Source organism: Taurulus bubalis, assembly GCF_910589615.1.
Source record: "Taurulus bubalis genome assembly, chromosome: 17".
Classification (NCBI taxonomy): domain Eukaryota; kingdom Metazoa; phylum Chordata; class Actinopteri; order Perciformes; family Cottidae; genus Taurulus; species Taurulus bubalis.
Window position 1 is genome coordinate 9376704 of NC_136605.1, and position 17286 is coordinate 9393989.

The 17286-nt window shown below is 40.9% G+C and overlaps 2 protein-coding genes across 3 annotated transcripts; both read left to right on the top strand.

The window, feature by feature from the left end:
• Positions 1-584: 584 nt before the first annotated feature.
• mettl2a (methyltransferase 2A, methylcytidine) lies at positions 585-4176 on the top strand (the record flags this gene model as incomplete). The annotated part of the gene is made up of 9 exons (XM_079233366.1): positions 585-736; positions 1217-1305; positions 1512-1780; positions 2380-2429; positions 2538-2598; positions 2697-2836; positions 2944-3050; positions 3465-3530; positions 3629-4176. The coding sequence occupies 9 exons, from the start codon at positions 585-587 to the stop codon at positions 3829-3831; spliced, it is 1137 nt and encodes a 378-aa protein (XP_079089492.1). The 3' UTR covers positions 3832-4176.
• A 917-nt stretch (positions 4177-5093) lies between these two features.
• tlk2 (tousled-like kinase 2) lies at positions 5094-16578 on the top strand (the record flags this gene model as incomplete). Of its 2 annotated transcripts, XM_079233362.1 has the most annotated exons (21): positions 5094-5161; positions 6207-6316; positions 8640-8717; positions 8815-8884; positions 8965-9008; positions 9166-9264; positions 10128-10229; positions 10490-10582; positions 10812-10922; positions 11078-11214; positions 11554-11706; positions 11810-11876; positions 11988-12085; positions 12175-12256; positions 12838-12929; positions 13067-13156; positions 13328-13497; positions 13741-13879; positions 14724-14835; positions 15034-15141; positions 15363-16578. In XM_079233362.1, 20 exons carry the CDS (start codon positions 6209-6211, stop codon positions 15534-15536), a joined length of 2127 nt encoding a protein of 708 aa, XP_079089488.1. In that variant the 3' UTR covers positions 15537-16578. The 2 variants fall into 2 exon arrangements, with proteins under 2 accessions (XP_079089488.1, XP_079089489.1); XM_079233363.1 differs by lacking the exon at positions 5094-5161 and having other exon boundaries at positions 6209-6280.
• Between the last annotated feature and the right edge of the window lie 708 nt (positions 16579-17286).

A 17286-nucleotide genomic window follows, 5' to 3' on the forward strand; every position in this document is an offset into this window, starting at 1 on the left:
ACAACAACAACAACAACAACAACCCAACAACAACTAATATATAGAGACTCAAAGTGAATCGTTGACCGTTGCAACCTCAGTATAGGAATTCTCCACATTCATGTGGGTTAGACTGACACCAGTGGCTCGTAGCGAAGATAATCCTGGTATTTGTCTCCCTCTAGTGTATAAACATTGCACTGATTAAATGCTGCAGCATACATATAAAGGTACAGTTTGGAAGTATTGTGCAGATCATTTTATTGTCAAGCACCCTATAGGACAGTGTTGAGAGCTGGCTTTTAGGCTGACTGACTGTGATTTATCAATTGAGTTATTGAGATATCTGGATCCAGATAGGTCACGATGGATGATCGTGCAACATGCAAGTAGTAAATATTTAGAGCCATAAAACAACATAATTACAGAACCACACTTCCCGCAACTAAATATTGCGTTGCCACCACAGTCTATGTTTGCAACTGAGAAAATGTCGACATATTGAGTTGCATTTGTATTATTAGTCTAAACTACAACATGTCAGATGGTCCCTGAATGCAGCACGTTTAGTTGCACGGCCCCTTTTCCGTGGCGTCAGTTCGAACATGGCGGCGCCCAATGCCGCGGTCCGTGTGGAGGAAGGCAGCAGCGAAACACCACTGGTTCTGTCAGATTCAACCACCGGGGAAGTGAAGAGGCCTCAGTTCGGGACACGTTTCCTCACAGACTCACGGCAGGTCTTCCAGCACAATGCATGGTGGGTAATTTATTCTAGAAACCCCAAAGAGGCGGAAAGATGTTCGGCGTGCATCTGTCAGAGCCAGTGGACCCTGGCGGAGGCCTTCAACTTTCTCTTATTAGTTATAATACATTAGCTGTGTGTATGTTGTTTTTTTTTGCTGAATTGATTGTATCTCATAATAAGCACATGTAAAAGCTAATGTTCAGTTTTCAGGAGGGTTAATAAAGGACAAGTCTTAATATTTTCATGCAATGTTTATGATGTATTTTGGCCTGTTTATAGGGAAATATCATATTGTCTCAGGTCTTATAGTATCATCTGATCATACAACGTTAACTGGTCATTTAATCATAATATTAATAACTTAATTTTCAGAATTTTCATATGTGGATGACCAGATGATCACATGAAAACATTTAACTGTCACATATTCATGTTATGTTATTCACCACATCACTTCAACCACACTGGATAATAGTGCCCTGTTATCTGCAGGGACAATGTGGAGTGGACTGAGGAACAAGAAGCATCTGCTAAGAAGAAAGTGTTAGAAAATAATCAGCCACTACCTCCAGAGAAACAAGGTACCATTGTTGTTGTTTGGGATCAGTAATAGAACTATAGCTGCTTCGTATGTGTTATGTATTCATTTGATTTTCATTTGGGTTGTAGGGGGTCAGTGTGGAAAAATTAACAGAAATTGACTGTCGCTGTTGATTTGTAATCCTGGTAAAATGTTCTAGATTATGAGTTTATTATTGCTCTTTAATGCCTTGCCTTTGTTTTGCAGAGGAATATGACAGCCAGGCAAATGAGTTTTGGAATGTTTTTTACACAATCCATGAGAACCGTTTCTTCAAAGACCGTCACTGGCTGTTCACAGAGTTCCCAGAGTTGGCCCCTCAGTGTAGCCTTAACCATGAGTCACATCTTGAGGTCTCTGACTCAGATCACAGTCGACAGGAGAGTCTGGATCAAGAAAACAGAGGGGAAGTTCCAACTTTGTCTCACACCGATGGAGACGTCCCTGGCTCTTCTGCCACATATCGCATTCTAGAGGTGAGCGTTTAATTAGAAAGCAAATTAGCCAAACTTGAATCATACACAGAAAATGACAAAACAGAAGGACTGATGTTATGTTTACCTCTGTTTTTATATATGTTGTCTGTCTGTTAGTAAGTTAGACTCCAAACAATGTGAACGTATTTCAGTGAAATTTTTGCTTACAATTGCACAAACATGTTTTATCAACTATTGCACTTACTTAAATAAATTAAAAAATCAGACGATTGTCTAGTTTAAGATGCAGATAAAGTATTTTTTGTAGAAATGCATCATCTTTATCTGTTTAATAAAGAGCAAAAAGTAAAATGTTTGACTGCAACACAAATTGGATGGTTTGCGTTGTGTTGTGCATAATGTTTATAGAGCAGTCTCCTACTTTTCGACTGAACTCACATGGATCACATTGCATAATTACAATTTAAACACTTTAAAACATTATCTATTAAAATTAATTTGTGAAACCTTGGAAAAATGCATTTTCTAGTGATTTCATCAATCTGTTTTGTCAGAAACAAACTTTGCTACTGTATGTGTTGGTGTTTAACAATAAGCAAACAAAATGAACACTATATTAATTGACGTTTATTGGGCAGGTCGGCTGCGGTGTAGGCAATACCGTTTTTCCAATACTGAAGACAAACAAGTAAGTGCAGTCAAGGTATTGGCATGTCTTTTCGGGCCTTATTTGACCAATAATGTTCTCTGCCTTTGTGTTATGATGTGCACTTAAAGGTATAACTGCTCTTTGCAGTGACCCGGGACTCTTTGTTTACTGCTGTGATTTCTCCAGCACTGCTGTGGAGCTTGTCAAGGTGAGATGGTATCAATGAAAGAATGATATGTTCATAGATGTATTCATCTCTAGGGTTGTGGGCTAACTGATGAATTAACATTGCTTTATTGTCTTCAGACTAATCCAGAGTACGACCCTGAGCGCTGCCTTGCCTTTGTTCACGACTTGTGTGATGAGGAAGCCAATTACCCCGTCCCCGATGGAACCCTTGATGTTATAGTGCTAATCTTTGTGTTATCAGCGTTGCATCCCAACAAGTATGAACTTCTTTCTCTGTCTTTCTTCTTCTCGTCTCTTTGGTTTTCCCTCAGTTTGAGTCATTGAATATAGCAGTGTTTTGTCTTAACATTTCACCCTGTCTCAGGATGCAGGTCTCCATCAGTAGATTAGCGCAGCTGCTGAAGCCTGGGGGAGTGATGATGCTCAGAGACTATGGACGCTACGATTTGGCACAGCTTCGCTTCAAGAAAGGTTAGTCAGACTGAAGTCCAGCAAGGCTTAAGTCCAAATAGCTGTTCAAAATATTCAGATCCAGACAGGTCCATTAATCATGGCCAATTATTAGTGTTTATCCCTGAAAACGTGTTTAGCCAACTTAGGTTTCCGGGGGCACCATTTCAGAATTGACTGCTGCCTTAAGTCACTCCAGAGTAACTTTTGTTTTTAAATGACAAGTATGTTGCTTCTAATTATATTAAAGAATATTATGGACCACACTTAAGGTAGAGAGTAAGAGTAAGTCTGGCTGCTCAATTCCTGCAGTACTTCAAATGGTACACTGCAGATTAAAACAGCACTGCATTAATGAAGACTGTAAGTGTAAATTTAAGGTTTTCAATTTGTTGTAGAATAATATGTATGTTCTGTCCCTTTCACTTCTTCTAGGAAGGTGTCTGTCAGAAAACTTTTATGTCCGAGGGGATGGAACGAGAGTGTATTTCTTTACTCAAGGTAAAAAAGAAAGACATTAATTCAGATGTATTGGGATTACTTTGCAGAATTGTTCTTTAATTAAGTATATAAAAATATGTCTGTCCTTTACGTTTCAGATGAGCTACATGAGATGTTCACTGAGGCTGGGCTTGAGAAAATGCAGAACCTTGTGGACAGAAGGCTACAGGTTAATAGAGGCAAACAGCTCACCATGTACAGGGTGTGGATCCAGTGCAAGTACCGCAAGGCTCGAGCTCAGCCACTCGAGACCCAGGGCCAAGACAGGGGAGAGGACCCGCCTGGCTTGACCTTCACCTGAACAACAACTGAAACTAGGAGCTGAGGATGTATATAATTGAGATGCTCTATTGTGATTGTCATAAAGAGGATACAACTAGATGGGTAAATGCTGTAAAGGCTTCACACTATCTCAGCTGTCATGTTGATGGACTTGTTTTATGGCCTTGTGTTTCCTCATGGTGCTGCTGCAATTCTACCTAAAAGAGCGATAATCTCTCATGTTGTGCTGATTACTTCAGTAATCTGAGTAAGGGCTGGTTACCCCTGTTTACGTTTTTCTATTTTGCCAGATGCTGTTTTTAACGAGCTGGTGTTTGAAAAAAAAAAAATGGCATGATTTTAAGGATAACTTCATGACATATTTGTACATGCAAAATCAATAAAAATTAAAATCTTTTGACTTTGGTGTGCTTTGTGAAAGAAGTGTTTTCTTCACTTTGGTCCTTATTGTACTTAGCTTACTTTCCATCACAGTGTCTTGAATGGTTAATTTATGATTGAATGGCTTCTTCGATGGGGGGACCTTACTTTGCCATGTCCTGATATTATATAAATTCAGTCTGTGGGTGTGAACATCAGGGGAATGGCAACTTTCTGATAAGGGACCATCTTGGTGGTTGCCTGGGTGGGCGCTGTTAAATTGTATTGTGTAGAGGGATTTGCCATTGGTCCAGAGACAAGAGATTTGTGGCAGGCGTGGACTTAACGAAGGTGAAAATACTTGCACAATCTCACGAGAAAATATGAGATTTTCCTGATTATTGTTTACATTGTGAAAACATGAGAACCAAACCGAATCGATCCGGATTCAACCGAAACGTCTGCAACAGCACAACTTCCGAAACAGATTTGGTTTCTTCACTGCGGCGAGGAAGGCAACTGGAGCCGAACTTTGTTTTGATCGAGCTGAAAGCCAGGACCCGAAATTGATCTCACCACTGGGGGAGAAAAAAAAGATAAGGGTAACGCTAGTTTAAATACACTGTTTAGCTGTACCTGGTGAAAAACTCAGAATCTCGAGGTTCGCCATTGTGTGGAACGAGTAACCCGACATCGGCACAATATGGTCCTCGGCGAGAGGGATGGGATGGAGGTCCCCGCCTAAGGAGCACAGCAAGGCGGACTCGGGTTACCCGGGGTTGTCGAGGCCTCCGAGGGAATCAAGCGCCGTCTACCTTGAGCTACACCGCACACTCTCCCGCCTCGACCGTTAACAGTCGGCACGCGAGGGACGGGGCTGTGGATGCGGCCTACACACTCTGGGAGGGTCTGCCGAGAACCGGGGAAACAACGGGGACGGGTTCGGGGTTAACAGGCTCCCGGAGGACCGAGAAAAATATTTAATATCAGTAAGTATCTCATTAGGTTATCGAGCAGAATAATATATCCGGACATGTATCTTGTCACAGTGTGGCACCAGCAGCCGACAAGACAGAACCGAGAAGAGGCTTCTTTTTTTAAGCCTTGTGGCTACCAAACGCTAGCTCACTGTTTGTAAAATATGTTACTGTTGCAGACAGTACTTGTGGTGAGTCGTTATCTAACCAGACAGCTCTCATTCGGTCAACATTAATCACCATTTGCCTTGTGTAGGCAACTTAACGTTACTTGACAAAAGCAGGTTTAATGTTACTAGTTAACGTTAACTGTTAGCTCTGACATCGCAATGCTAGCTAAATGACGGCCAACATCGGGACTCCTGCTAGCTAAGGTGTCCAACGTTAGCGAGCTACCTCGCTGATCATGATGCTATTTCAAATAGTTATGCATAGCTGAGACTGCAAACCCAATCCCGAGTAAAGTTGCATAATAATAAGGATGAACATGAGTATGTATCTCTAAATTCACACTAAGTATGTAGTTTACACTATTCATTTAATGTATGCAAGCTATAGATAATAGACGTAGCAGTTGGGCGTATAACTTAAACGTTAACCGTTGCACAGGGTAGCAAGCTGGCACTTATTGTCTGCTGTGGCCTTTTCCATTACCTGGCAGTCCCTCCATTAGTGACCTTTCATAACTCCAGCGCCATGTAACTAAGGCCTATATTGCCACGGTGTTATTACATGATGCTATCATGATGACTACACATCTGGCCCAAGTGTATGATGTATATTTGGTATCCTTTATTGGTTGTATTTGTGTGCAATTTAGTGCTGTCAGTGTTTTACTAAGTATTCAAGTTGCCTGGCTGGTACAACACACATGATAGTGGAAAACATTATTGTCAGGCTTATTGATGACTCAGAACAAGAATTTTCCACATCCATATGGCTAAAAACAGCCATGACTCATCACAACCAATGCCTTTTGAAACAGTGATCCGTCACTCCCACTTGAATATACCAGACCTCACAACGCCTTCCTTAATCTTTGCTCTTGTCTCTGCAGCCATGATGGAAGAATTGCATAGCCTGGACCCCCGACGGCAAGAACTGTTGGAGGCTCGCTTCACTGGGGTCGGCGTGGCTAAGGTTTGTTTTATAGCAGGTGCCGTTGAGGTGTAGCATGATAACTTTCTCCTGTCAACGTGCTTATAATCACAGATTTTCTTGATTTTACACATTTTTGTAAATCTCTTCCTTTCTTTGTCTCACTCCGCCTCAGTATCATGCTGCTGTTTTGCCTGGACAAGCTTGGCTCCACTTCTTTTCTTTGTCTGTCTCTGGAGAAGGTTGAGCTGTGTCTGGGTTTTTTGGCTGGTGTGACATGGCATCTCTCTCTGGCTCATGATGTAGAGGCTGCATATGCAAGTGGTGATGCCTGCCAAAAAGGCCACAGACAGGACAAGGGGATGGTAGGGGGAGGAGGAGTGAAGGCAGAGGAGGAATGCAGAAATAGTTCTTGACCAGGTGTGAGGGGAGGCAGCATTTAGCTTTCCATCCTCTTGCTTGCTGCATGGATGGAGCAGTCTTTGTGGAAGGTGATCTTGGAACAGTTTGGGAGCGAGAGTCAGTGCCAGGAGTGGGCCCTGTGCCAGCCATAGGCAGAGCTGAGCCCGGAGCATGGCATGGCTGCTGCCGCAGAGAAAATGGCAGCTCTCGCTAAGGCATCATGCCACAGCCACCCTGTATGACAAGAGATGCAATGTGTGTAGGGGGTGGTAGAAGTGTGTCAACAAATCGCGATGAACAAACATTGGTTAGTGGTCTAAAAGCTCTTCAATGTCACAGAGCAGCATAGTTTTAATTGTTGACCTTGAACAGCCCTGTGGCAATGCTGCCCTCTGTTATCACTAAGTTGGTAAAAAGAAGAAGAAAATGGACTTGTTATCCTTTGAGGACAAAGGGCTACCACACTTTTTGGTAATGGAACAGAGAAGACCTACTAAAATTGTTGTAAAGTGCATTTCCTTTTGAACTGGTCTGATCAAACATGGATGGAAGGGGTAAAAACAAGTAGTCATTCTTAAAGCAAGCAAAGCATCTTCCTCTGGCTCTCTCTCTCTGTGGAGTGAGAGAGAAGAAAAGAACAGTTAAGACCATGGTGAACAGGAGAAAAATGGATGACATTATCCAAAGGTGACAGACAGAGGAAGGAATACATCCCTGGCAGCATACCTAATGTTCAGCCATTTTAGGAGGGTTCAGTGAGGGAGCTGTAGTGTGCTCTGAATGACTAAGTGTCGCTCCCTGATTGGACAGTGCCTGGTGAATTTTGATGTGATTCTTTTGACTGACAGGCATCACCTAGGGAACCGGCATTAGGACTTATTCAGGCTTAGATTCAGTAGGAAGTTAATGGTGACAGTATTTCGCCAAACCTCGATATCCCTTCCCTCAGTTTCTCACCCATTTTCTAACTCTGCATGTGCTCTCTCTCACAAGTACATGCATACTCAAGTACATGTGTGCACTAGGGGTGTAACCGATCATAAAACTCACGGGTTGGAGACAGGGATCATGGATTAGATCAGCACAAATTTAAAAAAGGAGAAAATGTAACTTTTAGATAGCCCTGATCGTGCCTTTTCTGCAGATTGTTGATGATCCATTTGGGCAGATACAGATCGTTATTGTTGCTTTGTTTTGTTATAGCTGCTTGTCTACAAGGCTCCTACTTCTTTTTTTTGTCGCCAGCACACCAAAAAATTTTAATGCCACTCAAAAGTCAGTATAAACCATCCACACTATCGTGTTGTTTGCATAAAAACCAAACACAATTCAAATTGTCATTAATAGTTTTAATGATGTATTATAAGATGCTTACAGGTAATGTTGGGAAATTTAACATGTCATGGTTCTCGCTCTAATTTGTATTATTTATTGCTGGGAAAACATCTACTTCAAACAACTGGATTTATTCAAGTTTCTCACCAAAATTGAATTTTACAAGATTACATTTGAACACATCATGGTAATTTATTAACTTTCATTCGCCCAATAATCACTTTCACTAAACGTAGCTTGAAACCTTGGAAGGGAACCTACGTACGTTAGCCGTCAGCAGTGCTGCCACCGTTGATAGCTCTCCTCCTGTCAAATTCTCCACGGATATGTCGTTCACAGTTTAGCATTGTCAGGGTTCACAAATAGAAAAGCACATGTCCGGATTACATATCTTTACTAAATATTGGCCGATAATGACCATCAGTAAAACTTTATTACACACTATAATGCTTAAATTGTGTAATTAGTCAGCGGTTCACATGTGAGCCAAACCACAAGGGAGGATCTGTGCGTATCACAGATCAATAACGGTCTGTTACACAACTAATGTGCACACATTTTGAATATAAACTCCTATGAATATATCTCTTGCATCTTTAATGTGTATTTGTCCCTTGTGTTTTATTCTTGATGTATTTTTACGTCTTTTTAACAGGGCTCGGGTCAGAACCAAAATGAGTCGTCCAACCAGAGTCTTTGCAGTGTAGGCTCGCTCAGTGACAAGGAGCCAGAGGTTAGTCTCTGTTTGAATTAACAATGTTTTTCATGCCAACCATCTGCCTGTGTTGCCCTATTGTACATGCAGTTGAATCACACTACTTTCCTAACAGACTCCTGAGAAAAAAGCAAACGACCAGAGAGTAAGAAAACGGAAAGCAGACCATTTTGACAACAGCCAAGGTAAGATTTTCCCATGATTCTCTCATCACGTATCCCAAAAATCAGCCTCTCTCTCTAAACTTCCTGTGTCTCTCCTCTAGGCAAGGCGGGTGCAAGGGGACATAAAATTAGTGATTATTTTGAAGTGAGTGGCTGAAACGCCTTCAGTTTCTTTCATGTACTAAGTGTGTATCCAGCAACACTCCTGCTTCAGTATAACTTTTCATACTTACTTTCTAACCCCTTTTTTTGCCTTGGTCTTTCTATTGAACTGAGTTCTTCTCTCTTTACTCGTCTGTCAGTTTGCGGGAGGTAGCGGTCCTGGTACCAGCCCTGCCAGGGGAATTCCACCAGTGGTCCGCTCTTCCCCACAACACTCGCTTTCCAACCCCCCTGTCACGGTGAGCATGTTTGCTCTATGATCTGTATCGTGATTTTTAAAATCTGTCAACACTCTTTCCTGCCATTCTCTCTTCCACGCTTGTTTTTAACATCACAAGGCCAGGTTTGCTTTCAAGTGGAAATAATCTGATGTTGTCTGTAGACACTGTTTGGCAACAATTACAGATTCAAACTCACTTCTGTTCAAAGTTCTGACAAAACCTAAAACCAAGGAACCTAATAATGAAATGGAACATATTGTAGAAATGGTAATAAACATACTGACAGTCAAGTGATAAAAGAAAAGAGTTTAGATTGACATGTACCCACAGCATGTCATACTACAGAAACATGTTATTTACCAACCAGCATAAATTGAATGATTGAAGAATAGTATTCTCTGTTCTACTCTAGACTTTCCATATGTTATCAGACCAAATTAGTAAAATTCTGGTAGTAAAATTAGTCATTTTGCGCAGGTTGTGACGCCCAATAATTTATCTCCCACTTTAGCAGCTGGAATAGGCTACGGCTGAGCCTGTGGCATCAGCACAAGTTGAACTAACTTGGTTGTGATTAGCAAGTGAGCCTGTAGAACATGCACGGTCACATAGTCGTTAAGGAGGTGGGCAGGGTTGGATGACGGGTTTAAACTTCATGGATTTTGTTACTTTACCCAGACTTTTTTTGCATGTGTCTGACAGTTTGTTTGAGTTTCTGCAGTCTCTGGTCATCATTTTCATGCAAATGTATTTAGCTAGATTGGTCATATGCTTTATTATGACTGGCTTCTGCAGGTCTTCATAAATGGGCTGAAATTCACAGATTAAGACACCCTCTGTCTGTGTAAGATTTTTATTGGATGAATGTTTCTTCCTCCTAGGTGCAGCAGGGAAGCCCTTCCTCCATAAACTCGGCCAACACGGAGCACTCGACGTGTTCGCTGAAGCCTGCATCTCTTCACATGCTCCACAAAGCCACACAGGTACTTCACATGCCATCAGGGCTGGCTGGCCATTATCCAATTGAACTCTTATTCTAATTCCAAAAGCAGTTGTTGTATAATTGGATAATAAACCAATACATTTGCAACAGGAAACCAATTGGCAGTTTTTTTTATTTTTTATTTTTTTTGGTAATACGATTTTATGAGATGGGACTACTTGTTAAACTACCTTTTTCACTGATACAAAAATGATCCACAATTAACATAAACACTGTTTTTCTGCTCACTGTACCCTGTAGTCTGACCTTACTATAGAGAAACTAACAGCAATGGAGAACAACAAGAACTCTGACCTGGAGAAGAAGGAGGGCCGAATAGACGATTTGCTGCGGGTACTAATCTCATTACATTTCATCCCTGCTACTTTTTTTTTCTATTTTTGATGGTTTTGTAAATATAATAATAATAATAATAATAATAATAATAATGTGTCTTGGTTTTTCATTCGTGGCATGTTAGAGTTGACACATTCCTTCTGTTTGTACAAGTATAAACAAGTTAATATTTTGTATATTCCTTTTACCTGACCTTTTTCCTGCTCATTTTTATGTTCTGCTCCAGGCAAACTGTGATCTGAGGAGACAAATAGATGAACAGCAGAGGATGCTGGAACGATACAAGGAACGCTTAAATAAGTGTGTGACCATGTCCAAGAAGCTGCTGATTGAAAAAGTAATTTTGTACTATAAAACGGTGGCATATTTTAAACTATTAGTTCCTCAAGAGTGTGGATCATTGTGGGTTGTTTTGATTTTTAGAATCTGTTATTTATACAACATAGAGTCAAAAGCAATGCCTTGATTCCTATATTTCTCTTCTTTCTTCAGTCCAAACAGGAGAAGATGGCATGCCGGGACAAAAGCATGCAGGACAGGCTTCGACTTGGTCACTTTACCACAGTGAGACATGGAGCGTCTTTCACTGAGCAGTGGACGGATGGATATGCCTTCCAAAATCTTATCAAGTGAGAACTTGATATTTTAACTTTAGCCTCTCCTTTCACCCTTTCTCCCTATTGTAATTGTTAAAGGATGCACTGTTTAATCCCTATCCACATGCCCCAGAAACGTAGGGGGCAGCAATTCATTACTGTGTTCAAACATTCTAAATAAACAAAAAGTAAACTAGCAGCATGGCAAGATTACGCAAACATTCGACCATACTGCTGAAACTGGGAGCCACCATGACATCTTGATGTGTGGCCTCTGCCTATTGTTTATGAGACATGTAAATGCAGCATCATACATAACAGTGAGCAATACATTAGCTCTACATATCATTGCATTTTGTCATCTCTTTTCAGACAACAAGAAAGGATAAATTCTCAGCGAGAGGACATTGAAAGACAGAGGAAGCTGCTGGCCAAACGCAAGCCGCCCTCCATGGCCCAGACTCCACCTCCGAGCCTGGAGCAAAACAAACGCAAAAGCAAAACCAATGGAACAGAAAGTGAAGCGTACGATGATTTTTGATATTTACCTTCTTTTTCCATATAAGCCATTTTTTCCGTTGCACGTATATTTCAAAGTTTAACTGAGGTTTGTTGTGTGTCCTTCCAGGTTATCGCAGGCAGAGTACCATGAACAAGAGGAAATCTTTAAGCTAAGACTAGGCCATCTTAAGAAGGTAATGCCTGATTATTTTTATTTGTAGGTGACCTTGCTTATCGTGGTCGCTCTCTTTTATTTAGTTGTTTTGTTAACTGCACAGATTTTGATATGTTGTTGTCCTTTGCAGGAGGAAGCAGAGATCCAGGCAGAGCTGGAGAGGTTGGAGCGAGTGCGAAACCTCCACATTCGCGAACTAAAAAGGATCCACAATGAGGATAATTCCCAGTATGATTTCATCTTTCATGGTCCTTTCCTAGTTTGTCAGGTGTTGTGTCCCTTTACCTTCTTTAATAACATAAATTCCTCCTGTGCAGATTCAAAGATCACCCTACGCTAAATGACCGGTACCTGCTACTCTATTTACTTGGAAGGGGAGGTTTCAGTGAAGTTTACAAGGTAAGATAAACTTAATCTTTCTCCTTTAAGACAGAACCACTTATTTTTTGTAATGATTAATACACTTAAATGACCTTCCAGTATCATATTTTGAATTGGTGTAGTGAAGACCTTTGCCAAAACATCTTGTATGTCAGGCAGAGAAAAGGCAGCATTATTTCTCATGCACAATTTGGTGCAATCATATACAATAGCCTTGCAATGAATACCAGTTTTGTGCTTCTTAGAAGAGTGTTTGAGATTTTTATCCAAATCTGTGGTAATTTTTTAAGTCATAGATTGCAGTGTTACACTGGTGAAAACTAACATGCTCGTATTCTCAAAATGACTGGTATGACTGTGCTGCACATTTTTCCCGAAAATATTTGAGGATGTGTGTTTCATTACATTACACTAATTTGATATCAGAAACATTTCAAAGTAAATGACTGCCAGAATGTGAGCTTTGTTCCTAGAATCTGCTGTCATAGCTGTATAATATATGAATGGACACATGCATGTAATGTGAAGCAGGAACCTCACTGCTGCTAAAAGTAATGCCAAATGCAGTATGTAATTAATATGATACTTTTGTTTTCTAGGCCTTTGACTTAACAGAGCAAAGGTATGTTGCGGTCAAAATCCACCAGTTAAACAAGAACTGGAGGGACGAGAAGAAAGAAAATTATCACAAGTGAGTGTTGAGCAATTTATTTAATTCGCTGTACTATAGTGTGTCTATACGATGACAATGAAATATGATGTTTTCATCATTCATGAAACCATTATATCCACATTTCAAATGAATGTTGGAAATGTTCTTTGTTTCAGACATGCATGCAGAGAATATAGAATCCATAAAGAACTGGACCACCCACGAATAGTTAAACTCTACGACTACTTTTCGCTTGACACCGACTCGTAAGTCATTTCCTTTTCAACAATTGTGTGCCTTCCAAAATATATACTGATGTTTATGCAGATTGTGTTAATTCTGAGCTTTTGTCAATATGTAGAGCATTAACTTGGTCTTTCATCTGTTGTACCAACCCTGCAGAGATGGATAAATACTTTTGCCTTTTTTTGGAACAGGTTCTGCACAGTCCTGGAATACTGCGAGGGCAATGACTTGGACTTCTACCTGAAGCAGCACAAGCTTATGTCGGAGAAAGAGGGCCGCTCCATCATCATGCAGATTGTCAATGCCCTGAAGTACCTCAATGAGATCAGGCCGCCCATTATCCACTATGACCTTAAACCTGGCGAGTCTCCACACCACAATGGCTCTTAAACTCTATGAGCTTGCATGATCTTGTTTCAGCTTTCTTGGCACGTTTCTACTTCAAATTAAATTAGCAGTAAAATTGTAAGATAAATTAATCACTGCAGTTACATTCACTATGATAGAGATAATTTAGTCATTTTCGACTCAAAATGTGACTATAAATCTAAATTATGCTGACATTTTCTCTCATGCCTGTAAATCCTTTCTTCGCCCTGCTCAGGTAACATCCTCTTAGTGAATGGCACTGCCTGTGGGGAGATAAAGATCACAGACTTTGGCCTGTCGAAGATCATGGATGATGACAGCTACAACTCAGTGGACGGGATGGAGCTGACGTCGCAGGGAGCAGGGACATACTGGTAAGATTTACACTGGAATATATCACTCTGCTGCATGGCTTCCACCATCTGTGATATAATACATTGTGCTTTTTATTCTTACTACTGAGCATTTGTCCTCAAGGGTCCAATTTATGTTGGGTAGTCAGGTCTGAAATACTTCTCTCTGACTGAAAGTAATCATTTTTGTCTCAAGACATTTTATGCTGTAAAAGGAAAATAAAATATGTGCAGTATGAGTGTTTTTGGTGGAGTTGGAACCTTAGACTTGATAACACTTTTGTAGAAGCATCATGCAAATAAATATTACGTCAATAAATAAATCCAGAGAGCAATAGAGCAAAGCTTATAATGCAAAAAATAAAAATCTATTGTGTTGAATGACCAACCCCTTTTTATTGGGTATCAAAACCAAACTATTATTATTTACCATAACTAATATATATGGAAACACAAGTTGGGGAATTCCCTTTGAATCACTTGGGAAATGCTGAGTTTTGCACTTGGCACATAAAGCGCTGTCTATACAGTAGCTCTGTCCGACACTGGACTGACTGGAGTTTGCCAGAAGCAGCACCGCAGGCTAAACATTTTCATGGCTTCATTCCAACAGATAAGTTCATGTCTAAGAGTAAAGTTTGTAATTTCACAAGAGAATGCAAAGAATAGGCATGTTGCAGATTTATTAACACAATAAAAAGTGGTCATAATTGTGTTGTACTACTTATCTCAGCACACTAAAATGACACTTATGTTAATATGTGGGGACAGAGAGGTGAAATAATGCTGGACAACAATTATTCATCGACTTGACTGTTTCCTCCGTTAAAACAGATTCAGATCAATATAATCCTTTCTCTTTTAGGTACCTGCCCCCAGAGTGCTTTGTGGTTGGGAAGGAACCACCCAAAATCTCCAACAAGGTGGATGTGTGGTCTGTGGGAGTCATTTTCTACCAGTGTTTGTATGGTCGCAAGGTAAGAGACTGAAAATATGTTGCAAGTAGACATTTAAGTTGGTTATAAAGTCAATAAAATGCAATGGGGATAATTCACCTCCGAGATAGGAATTTACTTTTTAACTGTATGTAGTAATTGATCTTTAGACAAAAGGAGATTTAGTTGATGTTTTGGTTTGTTTCAACCACACTTCATCTCCATCTCTCTGCTCTTTAGCCCTTCGGCCACAATCAGTCCCAGCAGGACATCCTGCAGGAGAACACCATCCTGAAGGCAACAGATGTGCAGTTTCCCCCGAAACCAGTAGTCACACCTGAAGCTAAGGTACTGGACTCTGTCACTTCTGCTTGTTTTTTCTCTCCCTAATATTGCTTCACATCTATGCATTTTCACCCTCCTTGCATTCTCTAATTCTGTAAATCCTCATGTTTACATACATAGTTGTGTACATATTTAGGCAATTATCTTTTTACCAAAACATTGTAAAGGCTTCTGGGCTTCAGATTTTTATCTGCTCAGTCATTCCACTCTCGCTCTTTCTCCAGGCCTTTATAAGGCGCTGTCTAGTCTACCGTAAGGAGGACCGCATTGATGTGCACCAGCTGGCCAGTGACCCCTTCCTCATGCCCCACATCCGCAAGTCGGTGGCCTCCTCGGGCACCTCGGGCATGGCCGTGGCTTCCACATCCAGTTCCTCCAACAGCAGCGCCTCAAACTGAGCCCACGGCCATCGACTGATTGACTGATCCATTTGAAAGAGTGGGGTGGGGCGGGGGCGACGCCAATCTGTCCCCCCTCCCAACAGCATCCCACCTTGCCATGTAGAGAAGAGAAACGGGTCAGACGACGGCAAGGGGTGGGTGAGAAGTCATGGACGGGTTGGGAAGGGAGACCCATGTCCCCCTTCATCCATCTCATGGCCACCCATCCCAGCCTACCTGTCCTCCTTTTCTCAAAATGGTGGCATTGTTCTGGGGGTCAAAGCCCTGGACGATTCGCACAGTAAGAGGTTTGGCACTGTGTTGGTAAAAAGTGGGGTTCAGTGTTTGGGTTTGTTCTTTTCTGCTTAGAAAAAGAGAAAATAAAAAGAAGTGTAGAGCTGCTTCAGCTTGGCCAGATGGAAGCACTGCGGTAGGCCTGGGACCCATACGCACTGACACATACACCCATGCATGAGCCATTCTGGTCCAAGGTAGTCCGAACTCCCCAAGCTCAAATGTTTGTTTGTTCTCATCTCAATGAACCTAACTAAGAGAACGAGTCTGGCCAGTTATTGTATTGAGCCCGAAATATATATGGCACCATGTCACCCAACCCGCTGATCTGGGATCCCCTGCCCTGCTTAAATTCCAGACCCGGATAGTTTGTGACGAGGAGGTACAGAAGCTACTATTTCCCTAACCCTGTCCCGTCTCCTCCTCAAACTCCTATGACCAAAGCTTATAACTTCCAGCTGGTGGCAGTGTTCCACCTCCATTTTTATAACGAATGGTTTTAGAGTCGGGTTACTTGATATGGAGTGGAAGCTGTTGAGAAATGACCCTTTTTACATTTTTTTTTTTTTACTTTTCAATTTAACCAGTTTCATGGAGAACACTTGTGTTTTTCAAGTTGCCTTTAATTAGAACTGTTATTGTTTGATTGACCCCCTACCATAAACACATATTTATTTAGCAATGTTTGAATTTATTTTTGGCCAATAAAATGCAAGGGACTGGTTTACATAATAGTACTGTTGGGGGAGATTGGGCCTTAGCAGAGAGTTGCATAAACCATTAAATACTATTGGTTAAAATGTGCTTGTTGTTCTGGGCCTCTGTCTTACTGGATTTCCATTTCTTTGAAGGAATAACTTTTATTGCATTGTAGTGAGATATTTTCTCGAAGACTCATCCAGCCTCATCTAGCTAGTGTTTGCTTCTATTCTTCAAATTCAGGTATATTCAATTCAGGTTATAGTCTTTGATAAGTGAGATACATGGAACAAGAAAAAGTTGATTGTCAGAAAACAAACTAATGTTGATTTGGAAAGTGCTGATGATTGTTTAATGCACATTTTAGTGTAGTAAATCATTATGAACGTGGTCTCTCATTCATAGATGGGCGACGGTCACCATGCCTCTGTCAGGAGGACGACATTAATACAAACAATATTCAGTGGGTTCTTGTATGACCTCTGTCTCTGTGCTGTTGAATGATAAAAGACACAATAAGCATTCTAGCACACAAAGTGCCATGCACTCTATAAAAGGCCACAAATTGAATAATTTGCCCTCTTGCTCTGCAAGCAGACCTCAAATAATGATTTTCTGTAAAAACGAGTAGCTCTCTTGCTTAAAGTACTGTTCACATTCATGGATAGGGATCATTTTTTTGCAGTCCAATCTGCACATCCATTTTTCTATGTTCTGCTGCGTATCTGGGGCCGGGTAGTGAGCTTAACAAATAGTAAAGCAATAGCTGCTCATT